Genomic DNA, 18,351 nt, shown 5'->3' with positions numbered 1-18,351 from the left:
GTTTGACATTTTTAGATGTTTTTCTAAAACCACATTTTATTGTAGGACACAGATGATGTTCTGCAACCCTTTCCAAGTAAGACACACCTGATTAGGGTACTTACTATCTTCTCAACCTCAGTTTCCTTATCTGTAGAATGGGCAGAGTAATACCTGCCTCATAGCGCTGTTAAGAAAATTAAGTAATCTATGTAAAGTATCTAAAACAGTGCCTGCATATGGTAGGTGCCTAATATATACTGGTTTCTTTTTCATTCCTTGTACCAAAAACTTTAGATAAAATTAAAGACACATTGAAAGATAGAATCTCTGCCCTTTCAGAGTTCATAGGATGTGTATTAGTTTGCTTGGGCTGTCATAACAAAGAACCACAGACCGGGGAGTTCAAGAACAGCAATGTATTCTTTTGTAGTTTTGGAGGCTGAGTCTGAGGTCAAGGTGTTGGCAGAGTGCTCTCATTCTGAGGCTTCTTTCCTTGATTTGGAGATGGCCATGTTCTCCCTTTTGTTCACATGGTCTCTCCTCTGTGTGTGTGGGGAGGTTCCAATCTCTTCCTATAAAGACACCATTTATATTGGACTAAGGCCCACCATGACCTCATTTTGCCTTAATTATCTCCTTGAAGGTTCTATCTCAAATATAGTCTCATTCGGCATATGATTTGTTGGTATGGGGATGGGGGAGGGCACACAACTGAGCCCACAATAGGGTGTGAAATAGAAAAGTAAGAAATAGTTCATCATGGGGCATCTAGATGGCACAGTCAGTTAAGCATCCAAACCTTGGTTTCAGCTCAGGTCGTGATCTCAGGGTCATGAGATGGAGCCCTGCACCAGGCTCCACAGTCAGTGCGCAGTCTGCTGAAGTTTCTCTCTCCCTCTCCCTCTGCCTTTGCCCCTTCCCCCTGCAGGTGTGCTCTCTCTCTCCCTCTCTCTCAAATAAATAAATCTTAAAAAAAAAAAAATAGTTCCATCACCATATGAGTTACCTAACTTTAGCTAGGAATTTGAGGCGATGGCAGCTGGGTAAGAAAAGTTCATTAGAGAATACGATGTCTGATCTAACACTCAATTAACAAGAAGGAAAAAGCTTTTCCAGAGCAAATTTTGAAGTAGTATGTGGAGACTAAGGAACACAGAAGTTGTCCAAGGTCACGCAGCTAGTGAGAGGGCAACTTTCTTTTCCTTTTTTTTTTTTTAAGATTTTATTTATTTGAGGGGCACCTGGGTGGCTCAGTGGGTTAAAGCCTCTGCCTTCGGCTCAGGTTATGATCCCAGTGTCCTGGGATTGAGCCCCACATCGGGCTCTCTGCTCTGCAGGGAGCCCGCTTCCTCCTCTCTCTCTCTCTGCCTGCCTCTCTGCCTACTTGTGATCTCTGTCAAATAAATAAATAAAATCTTAAAAAAAAAAAAAGATTTTATTTATTTGAGAGAGACAGTATTTGAGAGAGACAGAGAGAGAGAGCACGAGCTGGGGAGAAGCAGAGGAGGAGGGAGAAAAACTCTCCCTGCTGAACTGGAAGCCCGACACAGGGCTTGATCCTGGGGGTAAAGCACCATGACCCGAGCTGAAGGCAGATGCTAAACTGACTGAGCCACCCAGGTGCCCCAAGGGCAGAATTTCAACATAGCAAGTCTGGCCTCAGAACCTGTTCTCCTAGCCATGATGCACATTGTCTCTCCAAGGCACTGTCTACTCTGGAAGCCTTTGGCATGCTTGCCATTTCCTCCTGAATGTGTCCTTCATCTCCCTTGCTTATTCATATATTGTTCAGACGGGAAGGTATAAATGTGACAGTGTTTAACACTTATGGTGATCAAATTACTATGAAAGTAGGATGGGATTATTACTCTCCTTGTTCTGGAAATAATATTTCTATTAAAGGCTGGTTAGTTTTGATATTTTATCTCTTGTTTTCAAGCTACTGAGCACCTAGATCTTTTGAGACCATCCCATGAGTACTCCTTAACTCAAGAAATAAATGCATGCTACTGGGTTTTTATACAAATGATAATGAGTGTTGCCTCTTATCACCTCCACCAACCCACTAAGGTCATTCACCTCCAATAGTCACCTCCATCCACTTCCCTGCTTTTACTCTCGTCCTCCTAAGGGTATTAGCCATAGAACAGACAACGGAGTCTTTGAGACCTTCCAATTGCTTCTTGCCACAACTAGGAAAAATTCCGAAGTCCAAACTATGGCCAAAATGGCCTCCTATGATCTGGCCCCTGCCTATCTCTCCAACCGTCCTTCCTACAGTTCTGCTAGCACACTCTGCTTACGGGCGGCCCTCCTGCTGCTCTGTGAACACTCTACACCCAGTCTCACCTCACGTCCTGTGTATGCTCCACACCCTCTACCTGAAAGTGCTTTCTCGTATAGTTTCACGGTACACTCTGTTTATTTCAGTCTCTGCTTAAATGTCTCCCCTTCAATCTATTTTTCTTCCTGACATTTAACACAATCTGACATTTTATGGCAACTGTTTTATTTCTTATTCATCTCACTGAGTAGATGGTAAGCTCTATTCACCACTGTATTACTAGCAGCTAGAACAGTGGCTGTTTGTAATAGAAACTCAAAACATTATATGCTAAATGAATGGTAGACATAATCAGCATAAAATAAAAATGAAAATGGCTACTACTACACATTGTGACATTTCTTATAGACATATGAGAACTTCTACCTTTTGGTTCCATAGAACACTACAAAATTGTTCCTAAACCACCAAATAACACCAGAGAAAGCTAAAACCACCAGGGTAAAATCTATAAGTGACAAATTAATGATGGAAGAAGCAAACCTTCTTGACAAAAACCCCGCTATACTCTGACCCAGGTAAACTAGTTAGACCTGCAGGAGATAATGACCATCAAAAGAAATCACACCAGCACAAACTAAAATTCATAGATTTTAAGATAGACAAAAATTAATAAATGAACCCAAATTTCTTTGTTAAGAAATTTTTTAAAAGATTTTATTTATTTGACAGAGAGTGACAGAGAGAGGGGGAACACAAGCAGGGGGAGTGGGAGGAGAAGCAGGCTTCCCGCTGAGCAGGGAGCCTGAAGCCGGGCTCGATCCCAGGACCCTGGGGATCATGACCTGAGCCAAAGGCAGACGCTTAATAACACAGGCACCCCTCTTTGTTAAGAAATTTTACAATATTCATTTCATATAAAATTAATTTAAAAATTACGGTGGCTTAATATAGTTTACACTAGAAAATGTTCTTGCAATAAAAGTGATTCAATATAGATAGAATTCTGATTCAAATTTGAATTCCTAAATATGGAAGCATACTATCCCGAAGATCAAAACATCTAGTAAAACAGAATAGTATATTTTAAATGACATTGTCAAAACATCTTATATTCATTTCAGTTAGTACAGGGCATGAGAAGCTAGCTTTTTGGTGGTTGCTAGATCACACTACTGACAATTTGACCTCCCCAAATTCTTTTTTCAATCACTACTGTTTATCCATGGCTCTCTTGTATATTTGAGTATGTAATCAAATATAGAACAGAAAATTATCCCTTTTAGGTCTCCTTATTTGGTTGATTGTCAAATACTTCTGTAGTCCTAAAACCTTCTTCTCTTTCTCAGCTGTTCCCCAGCTCTCCTGTGCTTTGTTGCTTTCTAGAGGTGAGGAAGTTCAGGTCATCTCAAGCTGTGAAGTGGATCAGCCCCAAAATACCTTTCTCAACTCTAACAGGCCCTTGAGGTTGTCTGTTTCCCACACCCATTCCAAACTCCTACTTCTTGCTCTCTAATCACCTTCCGGGTTAGAATGAATGTGTGCTCGTCAGAGTTCATTCAGACATGATCTGAAATCTGTTGGATGAGGCATTTGGGAAAGAAACTGTTTCCCTGATAGGAGGGGATAGGTTAGATTTTCATTATTTATAACCAAAGGCGTCATTTTTTTTTCAAAAGTATTTTTTTTAAGATTTTATTTATTTGACAGAGAGAGAAAATAAGTGGTGGGGGCGGGGTGGGCAGAAGGAGAGGGAGAAGCAGACTCCCCACTGAGCAGGGAGCCCGACCCCAGGACCCCGAGATCATGACCTGAGCAGAAAGCAGATCCTTAACACACCTCTACTTCTCATTCCAGGTTACCAGTTCCTCTGAGTTAAACCTTAAAATCCCTGCTAAAAAAAAATGTATCCACTAACAGAGATGCAAGAAAGTACGTGTCATTTACCAGTTTTTAATTGCATCTAAGTAACTATTTTTTATGTGATACTGACAAGGTATAAATGTTTTCACTGTTAAAATTTATGTAAATATCCTACAAAATACTAAATTAAACTGGAAAGAAATTTCTACTATTTTTAAACAGTGGAAGAAAATCTTTTAAAATTATACTTGTTATTATGGCATATGCATCATAATATGCTAAACCGAGTTCTAGCTTAAACTCATCAAAAAGAACATGCAAATTTATGCTAATATTAGTTATTTCTTTCAGCATTGAATATGCCAGTTGCAAAGAAGCTTCGCATTTATCTCAAGTGTCTTTCAGAGAGACTGATCAGTCCTGTGCTGATGAGACAATTTTATTAGTTAAAAAAAAGCAAATAGTTTAGTTGATAGCTTCTCTTTGAGAGTCGTGATTGCTTAAGACTGACTGCTCCAGAAATTCCTCAAAACTTAGAAAGAATAATTCCCATTCCACTTGTCAAATATGTAAAAAATAAGACTAAGAAGCTATTTAAATTATTGACATGTAGAACAGCTGACTTAAAGTAAAATGAAATAATGTTAGTACATTTATCTCATACATATTTAAGAAATAACCCAAAAGAAAACAGAATGATATCCCTTGTGTTTTGTAACCACAGTTATATCTATAATAAACAAATCATTAACTATAATTTAACATTTATGTTTTACTGTTTTCTAGGGAAGCTCTTCACTGGCTTGAATAATATTCTAATAACATTTTATTCTTGAGAAAGCGTATTTGTCTGCTGGGGCTCTAATCAACTAATTTCCTCTAATGACAGCTGAACTCTGGCTATAAGGGTACAACATTTTTCTCTCATTTTTGTAATAAACAACCTTTGCTACTATACTGTAGCAATCACATACCTACTCTTACTGCCTGAACATGGGCAAGTCCAACACTTCTTAAACATTCACTTTACCTTTTTGATGATAACTGGGTAGTTAGCTGAACTGCTTCAAAAGCACACATCACAAGAACAAAGGGGATTAAAATCTGTTTAAAAGGACAAAAAACCATGCCATGGGTAGCTGAAACATTTGAAAAACTTAAAAATAAATGTTATTTCTGCAGTATTTCAACTTCTCAACTGAATTTTATCTCTATTAGTGAAGAGTGAACTCTGAAATAAAACCATGACATCGATGTCACATAGAATATTGATGAAACGGATTTAAAAATCTATATCAATACTGTATATAGCATAGAAAGATAAATATCAACACTTATTCCAAATAAAACCCAAATACAAATTTTTGTTCTAACTCACAATAATTAATGACCATGTTCAAATGTTTCTGAGAGAGTATGAGAGGCGCAAAATGCCCAAATCAGATAAATTATAGAGCTTGATAATTTGATTCACAGATCCCTGAATCCATCTGGTCACTTGATACTATAACTCTATAAACATGATCTCCTGGTACATTTATCTTAATACAACTTTATTTCTGATTATATAATTCATATTCACTGTAAAGTATCTGTTAAAAAATTGAGAAAAGTATATAATAATTTATACTGGTTGAAAACCCATAATCTAGAGCTAATGCTGTTAATATTATGAGATACTGCTTTTAATAACCAATTAAAAAAATATATATATATACTTGATGTATAATAAAAAAGAAAAAATATGGAAAAGAAATGGTGTTCAGCACTGTGTAAGATTCCTTCAAGTGAAGGACATAGACTAAAATAGTTTGGGAGAACCTTCACTTCTGGCCACATTAGTCAAAAAGAGCCATCCAGTGCATTATTTCAGGAAAGCTCTGAATGAGGCTGGAGAATAAAGATCTAATATTCTACTTTAAACTTTTGTTTTTCTTTACTTTTTTCTTATTTTTAATGAAAGGCCGATGGCCTCCAGTAATGTAAGAAAAGAGCAACTATCATTTAAAAACATAAATGAAAGTTCAAGAAATAATGCATGTTTTAAAATAACTCAACAGGTAAATATAAAAAAATAATATAACGCAATAGAAATTGGAACATGAGAAAAACATCTTTTTAACATTTCCTAAGGTTACATTTGGTAACCTTAATTTTACCTTAATTATCTCTTTAAAGATCCTAGTTCAATTATAGTCCCATATTTATTCATTATTAATGCAGTAATAAAAAAGGAGAGTAATCCAATTAAGAGAAGCATACTTTTAACAATTAGTACTTATGTGATCTGACAGAAGGTAATTAGATTTCAGCCAGATATATACCAATTCCATAAAATGTGCCAGGCACTGTGGCAGAGGGAATGAGACAGAAGAAAGGGAAGAACGTGAATTACATCCCACAGGAGTCTGAACCTCCAAAGCTGAGGAATTTGTCATTATCTTGGTGTGGTCAGCACCCAGCTGGTGCCTGCTGCATTACTGAATGTAAGCACTCAGTGACGGATTTGTGGAGTCAATCAATTAATTCCAGGTACATGGATTATGAGAAAAGATCACAACATGTGGGTAGTCTCGTGGGGAGCATACAGAATCTTTGGGAGCACTGCAGTTCTGATCTGCACTGCCCTTCCCCACGGGTTTTAATCGTCTGTGATAGGACTTCCCACGAGTTACACAGAATCTGTACTCTGGAATTTAAATGGGCTTAAGGATAAAGCAAAAAGGTTAACTGTATTTTGGAGTAAAAGCTAAAGGGTCCCAACTCTGATTCAGCATCGTCTGCGAAGGTATCTTCTTTCTATGCTATTTCACTCTGTCACAATGACTTCATAGTCTTAAAGTCATATAATGTTACATAATCTTAATGTCACGATGAATTGATAATCAATATCTTAAGAAAACAGGAAAATAAGAAAACTAACCTTCCACATCATCAGGGCTCCCATCACAAAAGGACTAAACACGGTCAGAAAGCAATAGACAGAGGCAAGATCAAAGCTAAGGAACAAACATAAAGAAAAAAGATTTTAGAATTCACATTGTAACTTTAAAAGAATGTTCTACTAAAAAGGATGTTTAAACTAACTTTCTGAAACTACTCTTACTAAAACACAAGCATATGTTGTATCAAGAATATCAGGAAACCACTAAAATGAACGAGGTAGATCTCTATGCGCCAATAACATACCCATCTCCAAAATACCCTTCAGTATAAAAAACCACGGTACAGAACAAAATCCTAACTTGTATTATCTTTCATTATAAATACGCTCTTTTCATTTAAAATTACCTGTTAATAGAAGCTATGTTCCCAGTTCCAAAAAATGCTGTCACTAAGAAGAAAACCTAAATACAGTTAAGGAATTGCCGAAACAAGTCAGAATTTATACAAATTTCTCCTTCATTTAGAAAAGGTATTTCTATTCTACCATGAGGGTAACTTGATTTTTACCCTGTACATATGGGCATAAACTGTCGCCAGTGAATGTTCCATTATACCTCCTTGTGAACGCATTTTGAAAGAACCAGACTGAAGAGGAAATGTGCTAAGACCCGGAGGCGTGAGAGGTTATCCTTGTCACTAGTGTCTTTGGGAGGGCATTTTCCTCTTCTCTAGCAAAAGCAAATCAGAGTATTGTATCTGGAGCTGGCCACTGGTGCTTTTCTCACAAGAACAGGGACCTAGTGCATGAGATAGATATTTTTAGGAGAAATATTGTTTCAGCTCATACATACTTGCTGTGTGCCCAACACATGTGAAACTGCTAGTTCTTTGGAAGGCTCAGAGAAAAATAAGAGACCACATTCTCAAATAATTCAATGGAGAATGAGACACGAGAAAATGTTAGACATCTTTTGGACACTTTTTAATCTTGCATTTGTTTGAGTGCAGCAGTAAAAGGTAAATATCAATCCTGTTGGTGTCTTAAGAACTAACTGCTAGGAAAGCACTAGAAAATACTGCCCGGCCCGTTGACAGGACTCAATAAATGTCAGCTATTTTATTATTAGAGACATATACACAAAAGTGGTAAAGAAACACTGATGAGGATGTATGAATTATGACAACTTTCAGTGAAAAGGTGGCATTTGAGTTGGTGACTTGAACCTCACATGTATCCAAGGATCTAGTCACTCAACCAATCAACTAACCAACCAACCAACCAACCTTTATTGTCTAGTATATGTCAGAGGCAAAATTAGACACTAAAAACATAAATATGAATAAAATAGTCTCAAAGTGCTCACACAGTGAGTAGGATTATGAGGATATAGAGAAGTATGTGAGAGGCATTTTAAGGTAAACGGGGAAAATAAAAGAAGTAGTCAAGAAACATTGAGAGGTATGATAGAAGCTTAGGGTTTACTGAAAGATACAATGGAAGATAAAGCAGGAACACAGATTGGTGGCATATCAATAAAAAGCCTTGAATTTTACTGTGGAGACAACGAAAAGCCAGAAACACTTTAGATGACCAATACAAGAAACACAAGTGACAGTGAGATATTCAAATCAGGGAGATAAGTAATTACAGGCAGGAAACACAACTGGAAAGCTATTTCAGTAGTTCATGTCAGGGGCAAGGAAGGTCTGAACTCATGCAGTGGGAGCAGAGATGGAGAAGGAGGGGAGACAATGGGACCTTAGAACTGGATAAGAAGTAGTTAAATATGACAAGCTTGATGGCCTGGGTGACTGGGAATATGGTAACACCATTCAATAAGATGAGGCCTGTTAGAAAGACTTTGGAGAGGGGTGGTGGTTGTAAGTCACTTTGGGACATACATTTGTTGATGCCCAGCAGGTTATTAGACATATGGCTCATGAGGTCAAGAGAGGTCAAGGCTGGAGAAGTAAATCTCAGAGTTGTCTGCACGGAGGTGTCAGTCAAAGCTGTAGGAGACGGTGACAGCATCTAGGTAGGGTAAGGGGAGAAGGTTAAGGGTAGAGCTTGGAGAAGAACATCTTTCAAGATAAGACAAAGAAAGAGTATGCTTTTGTGAAGGAGAAGAGAGATGATATAAAAGCTAAGAGGAGAACCTGGATCATGTCCTGGAGGGAAACGGAAAAGGAAGAGAAGTCAACAGAATTGAATGTTGTAAGAAGTCAAGTGAAATCGAAGCCCGGACTGTGCCGTCAGGGAGCCCCTCCGCAGGTACTGATGGCACAGGCTCGGCAGGGCCAGGTGCATGTATTCACAGAACTAGTGTGCCAGGCACTGCTCAAGGCTTGGAGATACAGTACATAAGCGAAGAGGAAATGGTAGCAGCAACTACAGATTTTTCTTTTAAGGAGCTTGGTAGTAAACAAAGACAAAATGAAATTATACTTCAGGGGGAGGCAGGGTTCAAGGGAAGGTACAAGGGAAGAAGCGTCGATTGGTCGAGGGTGAGTGCAAGAAGTCTGCAAAGAGAGCAAGCAAAACCAAGGACAAAAGCAAGAGGAAGAAGGACAGCACCACGGTAAGGTCAAAGGAAATAATACCTCCCTCCAAATTTCTTGAAGCCAGTCAGCCAGCCTTCCCAAATGTGACTTTATTCTGCCGTACTGTCTTTCAAACTTCTAACACTAACAATTTTCATGCAATGTTGCCTCTGATGTGATTCAAAAACCTTGTGAAGCAGATGCCATAGAACATGAACACAGTATAAAACACACATAGAAAGTATAAACCAAACTCATTATAGTGGTTTCATCCGGATGAGGGAAATTAGAGTGGAGTCCGGAATTGAAAAAAAAAAACAAAACTTTAGCTTTAGCGGTAATGTTTTAATTTTTAAAAAATGTGTGACACGTGTGACAAAATAGTAATTGTTGATCTCTTAGATGGCGGGAATATACACATGTACATTTGCTTGTTATATCATTCTGCATGCTTTTCTACAGTTTCAACATTTTTTAAAGATATGGATTGTATGAGAAAATTATGGCTGAGAGGGAGTTAAATGGCCCCCAAGTGGGCGTGAGCAGCGGAAGTACCGCCTTACTCCATCCACTACATGGCAGGTTACAGCACCTTAGAAGTCCAAACAAAGGATACAAGGAAAAAGGCCCTGCGGACGTCATCCAGATAGAGCTGTCGAAACTGGGTAATATCAGGACTACAGGTGAACTGGAGACTGGTGACCTGTGAGACAGTAAGAAATACATGAGCACACAAGGACAGTTCGCTTACTCCTACCCTCAAAGGCAAACTTCCAGTCTGGTATAATAGCTGGAAAGTTATCCTGCACTGACAAAATTAATCAACAATAAAGCTGTTCCTATAGTTTAATTACATCTTTTTTTTTTTTAAAGATTTTATTTATTTATTTATTTATTTGACAGACAGAGATCACAAGTAGGCAGAGAGGCAGGCAGAGAGAAAGGAAGTGAAGCAGGCTCCCTGCTGAGCAGAGAGCCTGATGCGGGGCTCGATCCCAGGACCCTGGGACCATCAAGGCCTGAGCCGAAGGCAGAGGCCTCAACCCACTGAGCCACCCAGGAGCCCCAGTTTAATTACATCTTAATACAATCTGCTAAGAGTTAGAATACATTGCTAATAATATGCTAAAACAGAGCTGTAGTATTGCTGAACATGTAATAAAAGGGAGAATCGGGCTTTTCCTTATCCTGTATAAATGCTTCAGTTTTAAATCCCTATAGTACTCTTTAAGTCCTGATTTCTCAGTGTCCTGATACTCTAAAACCCAGCTACAGTATCATATTAAAAAAACCTGATAAAATCAAATATTTGTATCTTTGTTCTTCTGTTAGTTATTTTCTCTATATACAAATGCAAAATATTCCTATTTTTGGTAAAATAGAAAGTCACTCAATTTTTAAAAAAATATTTTATTTATTATTTAACAGAGAGAGACACAGTGACAGAGGGAACACAAGGTGGGGGAGTGGGAGAGGGAGAAGCAGGCTTCCCACTGAGCAGGGAGCCTGAAGCTGGGCTTGATCCCAGGACCCTGGGATCATGACCTGAGCTGAAGGCAGATGTCCAACGACTGAGCCATTCAATTTCAGTCACTCAATTTGATTAATCCCCTTCTCCCACAAACAGAAAAACTCATGGGGAAACTTTCCCCTCCTCCACAATCTATGTAATTTTTCCACTAAGTTCTTTGGATGCTTTAATACTCCTTTCTATAAAAAGAAATACCTGCTTTCTGTTAAAAAACCAGAATTTAAAAAATGACAATGAATCACATTTTTAGATTTAGTATTTATTTAATACTAAAATATTTAATATTTACTATTAAGGACAGTCTGACCATTTACTAGAATCTGAACAAAACTGTTTTCATGTACTGTTTTTAATATTCTGGGGCTTAATGTTAAAAACCAGTAATTATTTAATATACTTCAATACAGTTTTCTCATTATTGAAATTAATTATTTTAAATGACCAATTACTCTGTAAGCTCAACTGGAACCGGTTATGGACGGATCAATGGACCAACTATGAAGGTGTTTTTCTGCAATATTCATTTTATCTGACCGCAGTAAAACTGTAAATATTCTACCACCAATGGTTTATAATTACCTTCAGCTCTAAAATAAAGGCAAGAGACATCAATTTAACTCCATAGCTCAGTATGATAAATGTGTCCTTAAAATTTAGCTGGCTTTTAGCCAATTCAAAGTGTACTGTGTTGAATAAACAGCCTAAGATTTGGACTGAGGCCATGATCACTAGGGTGGCAGAAAAAACAATTTGGAGTAGGACCACTAGAAAGAGAAAAACAACACTGCAAATACAAATGTCGTCTAATGATCAAATTCATGCACTGACTTGTGACAACATAAATATTCTTGTGGCTACAATAAATTGAGAGAAAGAAAAATGAGATATGAAAACAGAGGAAAATACGATAAAGAGCATTCTTTCTCCTCCACTCCTTCATCTACATTGACGTTTTTGTACATCAGGGATTCTCAAATAATCTCTAAGAATAACCCAACCTATTTAATGCCTATAAAAGTATAAAATCATGCTTTCCTATTGTAAATGAACAATTTTCTTATAAACTGCTTAACTTGATTATTAATCATTAATTATGACTGTCTTAAATGGTGCACAGTTTTTGATGAAATAACACTGCAACTTTTGTACAGAATAGAGAATATTTTAATATTCTCAAATAAACGCAACAATGATTTTGACAAGCTACCTTCTGTTTATAGGAAACACTGGGTTGCCGCAGGGTTTCTTGTTCCACCTGTATCCACACAAACATTAAGCATGACAATACTAATGGAAAGAGAGCTTCATACCTAAGGGACAAGGGGATTTGGGGTGGCAGTGGGAGGTGGAAAAAAAAAAAGGAAAAAACATTAAACAAGTAAAAATGCAAATTTATGCAAAATTAAAACAACCTTGATAATACTTCAAAGTCACAATATCACAAAGTTTAAATTTTCTAGGCTCTCCAGAAGAAGAAAGTGGGAAAGGAAAGGAACATTTTATATCAACTCCAACCCATCTTTTTTTGAAATTTATTAAATCTTGAGATCATTTTAATTTTTAAAAATAGTTGAGATATTTAGAAATCACTCATAAGGTAAATACACAAAAAAGGAAAGAAAACATTAAGATGAAGGTAAAAAGACAATGCCTGAGTTAAAATCATTAATATACCCAGAAGAGCAAGACCAATGTTCCAAATTAAAAAAAAAAAAGGGGGGGGTGTAATATGGACCTAAATCTCTAAGAAAGAAAAAAAAAGAACCAATAAACACATGAAAATATGTTTGACCTTACTGATAACTGATATGGAAACTAAAACAATAGAAAGATAACACATTCACTTATCACATTTATCTAGTAAATAAAAATAATGTCAACAAGAGTATAATGAAAACTAACTCTCATACTCTCTATATAGGAATAAACAATTTCTGGAAGGCAATCCGACACTCTACATCAAGAATCTCAAAAATAATCATATAACATAATCCAGTGATGTCACTTCTAGGAATTTTACCCTGAGACGATAATCCACTATGGGCACTAGAATTCTCATATGGAGATGTTTGTTGTAATACTGTCTACAGAAGGGAAAAACAAAAACAAAGACAGGAAACAAGCTGGGGAGTGATTAAATAACGTATGGTACATCTCTTGGCTAGTTTAATGGTGATTATAATATGGACAAAGGAGAAATGTTCATGAGATAAGACAGTGACAGAAGTCTTTTCTAATCCTCTTCCAGCCTACCTAGGGATAAATGTGTCACCTTTGTTATCCCTCAAATACCCTGTTACAGTTCTTCAACCACCATTTTAATCACATGTTCACTGACACGCCTTTCTTGTCAGTCTGGAAAGGCTCTGACTGTGTCAGTCTTGTCACCACTGCAGGCCCAGCTAGTAAGTATTCGCTGAGTCAGTTACTTAAGCGGGAGTTACTAAACAAAATCAAACTAACCAAACCAAACCAAACCAAAACAACTTTATTTCTCTCAACTTTTTCACCTTTTTTTTAAGATTTTATTTATTTATTTGAGAGAGAGAGAAACAGAGACAGAGCACAAGCAGAGGGAGCTGTAGGCTCCCTGCCCAGCAAGTAGCCAGATGCAGGAGTTGATCCCAGGACTCTGGGATCATGACCAGAGCGAAGGCAGATGCTTAACCTACTGAGCCAGCCAGGCGTTCCTCAACTATTTCACCAATTGAACTCTGTTCCATTCGGTGCTACTTCCCAAACATGAGACGACAAGAGAAGCAAAATGCTTTAAATTATATCACTGATCATAAAAATAAAAACTGAAGACCAGGGAGAAGGAAGTATTTGGATTCAGAAAGCATACAAAAATCACCTGGTATATAAAATGGAGAATACCCAAATATATGAACAGACAATATATACATGAGAAAGTATCATTAGTCAAACAGATGCAGAAAATGTATACAAAGCTGTACCATTTTTGACCTATTAAAATAGCCACTGATGTTCTTATTTAAAAATGAAAATACTAAATACTGTGAGGGATAGGATCGCTCATCAGTTGCTGGTGATATTATAAACTGGCACTGTTCTGAAGACAGTAAAAAAAAAAATTTTTTTTTTAATTTTTTTACTTCTGAAGAAGTAAAAAAAATAAATAAAAATAAATTCATACTCTATGACCACCTATACTACATGTGAGAAATGAACAAAGGAAGTAATAGAAACTATATAGAAAGCTTGGCACAAAAACATAACTCAAAATATTATAATAAAAATGTAAATAAATAAAATGACCAAAAATAGAGGAATGGCTAAATAAATTAAGGTTCATCCACATCACAGAATATTAAATATCTATTAAAATGATGGTTAGGAAGCCCATGAGCCACCTGGGACAATGCTTCTAAAATAATGTTAGGTATGGTACATCTGGGTAGCATAGTTGGTGAAGCATCCGACTCCTGATTTGGCTCAGGTCGTGATCTCAGGGTTGTGAAGTTGGGCTCTGTGTTCAGTGTGCAGTCTGCTTATGACTCTCTCCCTTTCCTGCTGCCCCTGCCCCCCTCACTCTCTCTCTCTCTCAAATAAAGAGATGAATAAATCTTAAAATAATATTATGTAGAAAAAAAAAGATAAAATAGTAAGTACATGGACTATGATTAATACTATGTTAAAAAGACAAACAGTGGTAAGACTGGAAGAAATAAATCAGAATATCAGCAGCAAGAAAAATATCAGAATATCAGCGGGATACGTAGGGTTAATAGATGATTTTCCCCTTTATCCATACTTTCCAAAATGCGATCAATACTATGTTTATAATGGTTTTAAAAAAATAATTGAAAAACAAATGTTGATGTAGAATACCTGTATCTTAGCCATTCTTTAAAATTTAGTTCAACTTCCACAGGAGTCCCTGATGACACAAATTCAGCTGCCCTCCTCAAATTCTTTCCCTAGCCATTCTTTATATCTTACAATTCCCAGCCTAATTAAGTCACAATAACTTAACTATTGCATTCTGTGAGTGCCTAACACTGTAAAATAAAGTCCTTACTTTATAGCAGCCTACAACTCTATTAGACACCTGGGGTAAGCTAATTGTGCTGCCTTTTTATCAGTCTAGTGTTCAGGACACTGGAGATGGGAAAGAAAAAACAACTGTTGATTAATTGAATGAAGAAGGTGTGTACTCTAAGCAAAAGAGGACCAAGATTTTTAAAAATAATTGCAATTATATACGAAAAAATTCTTTCCTAATATATGAAAACACAAATTTCATAGTTCTACAAATGGTGCTACGGATTTGTTTCCTTTCAGAAACTATAAACTATAATCATTTTCATTTGTTAAAATGTGGATGAATAAATGTGATAAAGACAATCTTCCTATGGGACTCTATTTCTTTAGACAATATCTTGAATAAAGTCTGCATATTTGAATTAATAAACTGAAATACCAATAAAATGTCATCACAGGTTCACAGTGTACATAGTAAAACCTTACAAAATTAGTATCTCCTAGTTTGGTCTCTGTGCAAATTCAGCAGGGCAGAAAAGGCATTTAGCTTTGTATCATAGTTTGTTAAGCAAAGGGATAATATAAATACAATTTTGGCAAGAAATGTTTAACAAACTTAAGAGAACTACTTTCAAGCATTTCAATAGCCTCCATTTGCATAAAAATAATGAAATGCTGATTAAAATGAATCTTCTTTATTCATTAAATCAAGGATACATTGTTAGAATTTAGGATTTCTATTACTGTATTTTCTGTAAAGTAATAAAACTGCATTTCTTTCAATATCTTATATATCTGACTATTCACTAATTTACATAGAGAATCCTCCGGATTGTCCAAAATAGTTATGTAGAACAATCAGGTGGGCTATAAGTTTTGCAAAACTGATTTGAAATTGAAAACTGTGCTAATTGAAAATGTTAGACTGTGCTGTTTCAGGCTATCTCTGTTGCATTTTTCTGCAAAGGTAAATACACTTTCTGATGTTGAATAATAATATTTCTTAATACATTCACTAATAAGGTTATACTCATCATTACTGTTGTTTTTATACATGAATTTTTCCTTTCAGATTTTCTTAAAATAAATTAAGTGTACTTCTGATAATATGTTTTGGTATCTTTATGACTATGAAACCGTTGATTTAAAATACTATCATATTTGTCCCCAAGGTAAGTTATATGACTAACTCATTATACATTCCGAAATATTTTTTCACTCAAAATTCAACTTTAATCATTTGTTCTTCTTTCCTTCCTTCCTTTCTAATCCAGGAAACCAGATCCATTCCTAGATTTGTATTTCTTAAATCTTCTACACATTCCTTCAAATTTGTTTGCTGCTTTAGAATGTAAAGGCTCAAGAAAGAAAAGGGCTTACTGATTATTAAGTGACTGTAGAATTTGGCCTCTAGGTAAGATATCTTAAAGAAACTCACGTCACCCCAAAATGGTGAGTTACAATAGAAATTATTTTATCTTTTGCCTTCTCATCTAGACTGAAAACTAATTCACATATAGTTTGATGGATTCTGATTGTAAATTATTTATCCTGAAATTTCACCAATAAAGGGGGAAAGAGTGAACAGTTTTGTTTTTGTTTTTAAGTAGGTTTCATGGAACCCAACACAGGGCTTGAACTCACAACCCTCAGATTAAGACATGGGCCGAGGTCAAGAGTTGGACACGTAACCAACTGAGCCATGCAGGCGCCCCAAGAGTGAACAGTTTAAAAGCCTCATTATGTTTATCACTCTTGAGTAAGAATATGCTGATAGACTTCAAGTTTTATTTGAAAGTTCAAAATTCTAAGTCTCAAACCAAGCCCCTCTTAAAATCTTATTAGGTAACTGGTGAAAATTTCCATGTTGCTTTCCATGTTTCCATGTTCCATTACATCTTCACATCTGCATCTGTGCGTCAGATCTGGTTATGCAGGGAGAAAACAAGGCAGGAGGTGTGGGGAGCTTTGGTAGGAGAAGGTTTTGTACCCTACTGGACCATCTCTTATCTGAGGACAAGAACTCCTGGGGCCTAGTTCACTTAGGATGTTACGGCCTATTATGAAAAGATTTTTTAGAACAACCCTCTAATTCTAAATTAGGCCAACTAAGTTTCTCAAAGAATGAACCCAAGTCTTGGACCCAAAATGTCTTTATAAAATTATCTAAGCTGGGAATAATCTGTTGATAGCACAATAGTCAATTCCCAGGTTTAGTCTAGTTGGGATTAAGATCCTTTATTTGGGCCAAATTTTGAGCTATCTTTGAGTGGTGGTAATCTGATTTGTCTGTTCTATACAATGTTGTTAAAATGTACACATTTCTTACCTCATAAGCATTTAAATAAGGATGAAATAAAATTCAAAGTAAAGAATGCTTTTCTTCAAAGCAGGTGGGGAGATTGTATCACTGCTTCACTGACTTCTAGAGATCCCTTCAGGATCTACCCCAAAGCAAGCTGCTAGTTTTTGTTTTGCAAGAAAATTTAAATCTTAAATAAAAAGGGATTCTTTAAGTTCTGGGAAAATATTCTGAAAGTTTCTGAATCTAAAGAATATTTGGACCAAATATATGTAAGAGTAAAAATAAAAGGTATATTCAAATAAGAATGAACAAATCAAGGTATAATTTGAAGTGCAGGAAAGGAATGTAACAATGCTACGGCTCTCCTAACTCATTGTTTGAGACTTCAAATTTCTCCATAATCAATCAGAACTTTTAACATGGTAGTGAAATGACATTTTAGCATCTTCAGGAAATGAACAGAAAGACAAAGACAACAGGCAATACTATGAACATATGAAAAAGAAAGCAGAAGATTTACGATCAACTTATATATAGTTCTTATGAAGCAGAAAATATGTATAATTTATTCCCCAAGATTTATACATTTTTCATCTCCAGGGGTAAAATATTCAAAGAGAAATGTCAAGATCATTTAAAGCTTGCTACTAAAAATTAAATTTTAAAAACAGTTCATACCCTGTGCTTAGCAGCAGGTAGGCTGACATGGAGGAAAGAAGTATGCTGAACAGACGCTCAAAGATACTTGTCGGACTCAGCAGCGGTAGGACGAAGGAAGAGGCTGCAGTGAAACAAAGCAGGGCCGTGTCAGTACGACAAACACAATGTACATGAGTTTAGAAGCACCAATTCTAGTGTCATTTATAGAATTTATTGTTTCTGAAATCTCTCAAATGGGCTATACTTATCCTAATCATTTTTGTAAGCAATTTGAAACTTCACATTTCCTAAAAA

At 36.3% G+C, this 18,351-nt stretch overlaps 1 protein-coding gene across 1 annotated transcript in view; it reads right to left on the bottom strand.

Moving 5' to 3' along the window:
- The window catches only part of PIGN (phosphatidylinositol glycan anchor biosynthesis class N), a 103,518-nt gene that overhangs the window by 14,496 nt on the left and 70,671 nt on the right, over nucleotides 1-18,351 (bottom strand). Inside the window, exons 22-27 of the mRNA XM_032872297.1 lie at nucleotides 18,076-18,178; nucleotides 12,295-12,397; nucleotides 10,173-10,259; nucleotides 7,421-7,476; nucleotides 7,053-7,128; nucleotides 5,160-5,233 (exon numbers count right to left, since the gene is read on the bottom strand). Coding sequence (XP_032728188.1) covers nucleotides 5,160-5,233; nucleotides 7,053-7,128; nucleotides 7,421-7,476; nucleotides 10,173-10,259; nucleotides 12,295-12,397; nucleotides 18,076-18,178 — 499 coding nt within the window. The remainder of the gene's footprint in view (nucleotides 1-5,159; nucleotides 5,234-7,052; nucleotides 7,129-7,420; nucleotides 7,477-10,172; nucleotides 10,260-12,294; nucleotides 12,398-18,075; nucleotides 18,179-18,351) is intronic.

Source organism: Lontra canadensis, unplaced genomic scaffold, assembly GCF_010015895.1.
Source record: "Lontra canadensis isolate GAN:19392208 unplaced genomic scaffold, GSC_riverotter_1.0 scaffold44, whole genome shotgun sequence".
Taxonomy (NCBI): domain Eukaryota; kingdom Metazoa; phylum Chordata; class Mammalia; order Carnivora; family Mustelidae; genus Lontra; species Lontra canadensis.
The sequence above is the reverse complement of the archived record's forward strand: the minus strand, read 5'-3'. Positions and strand labels throughout refer to the sequence as shown.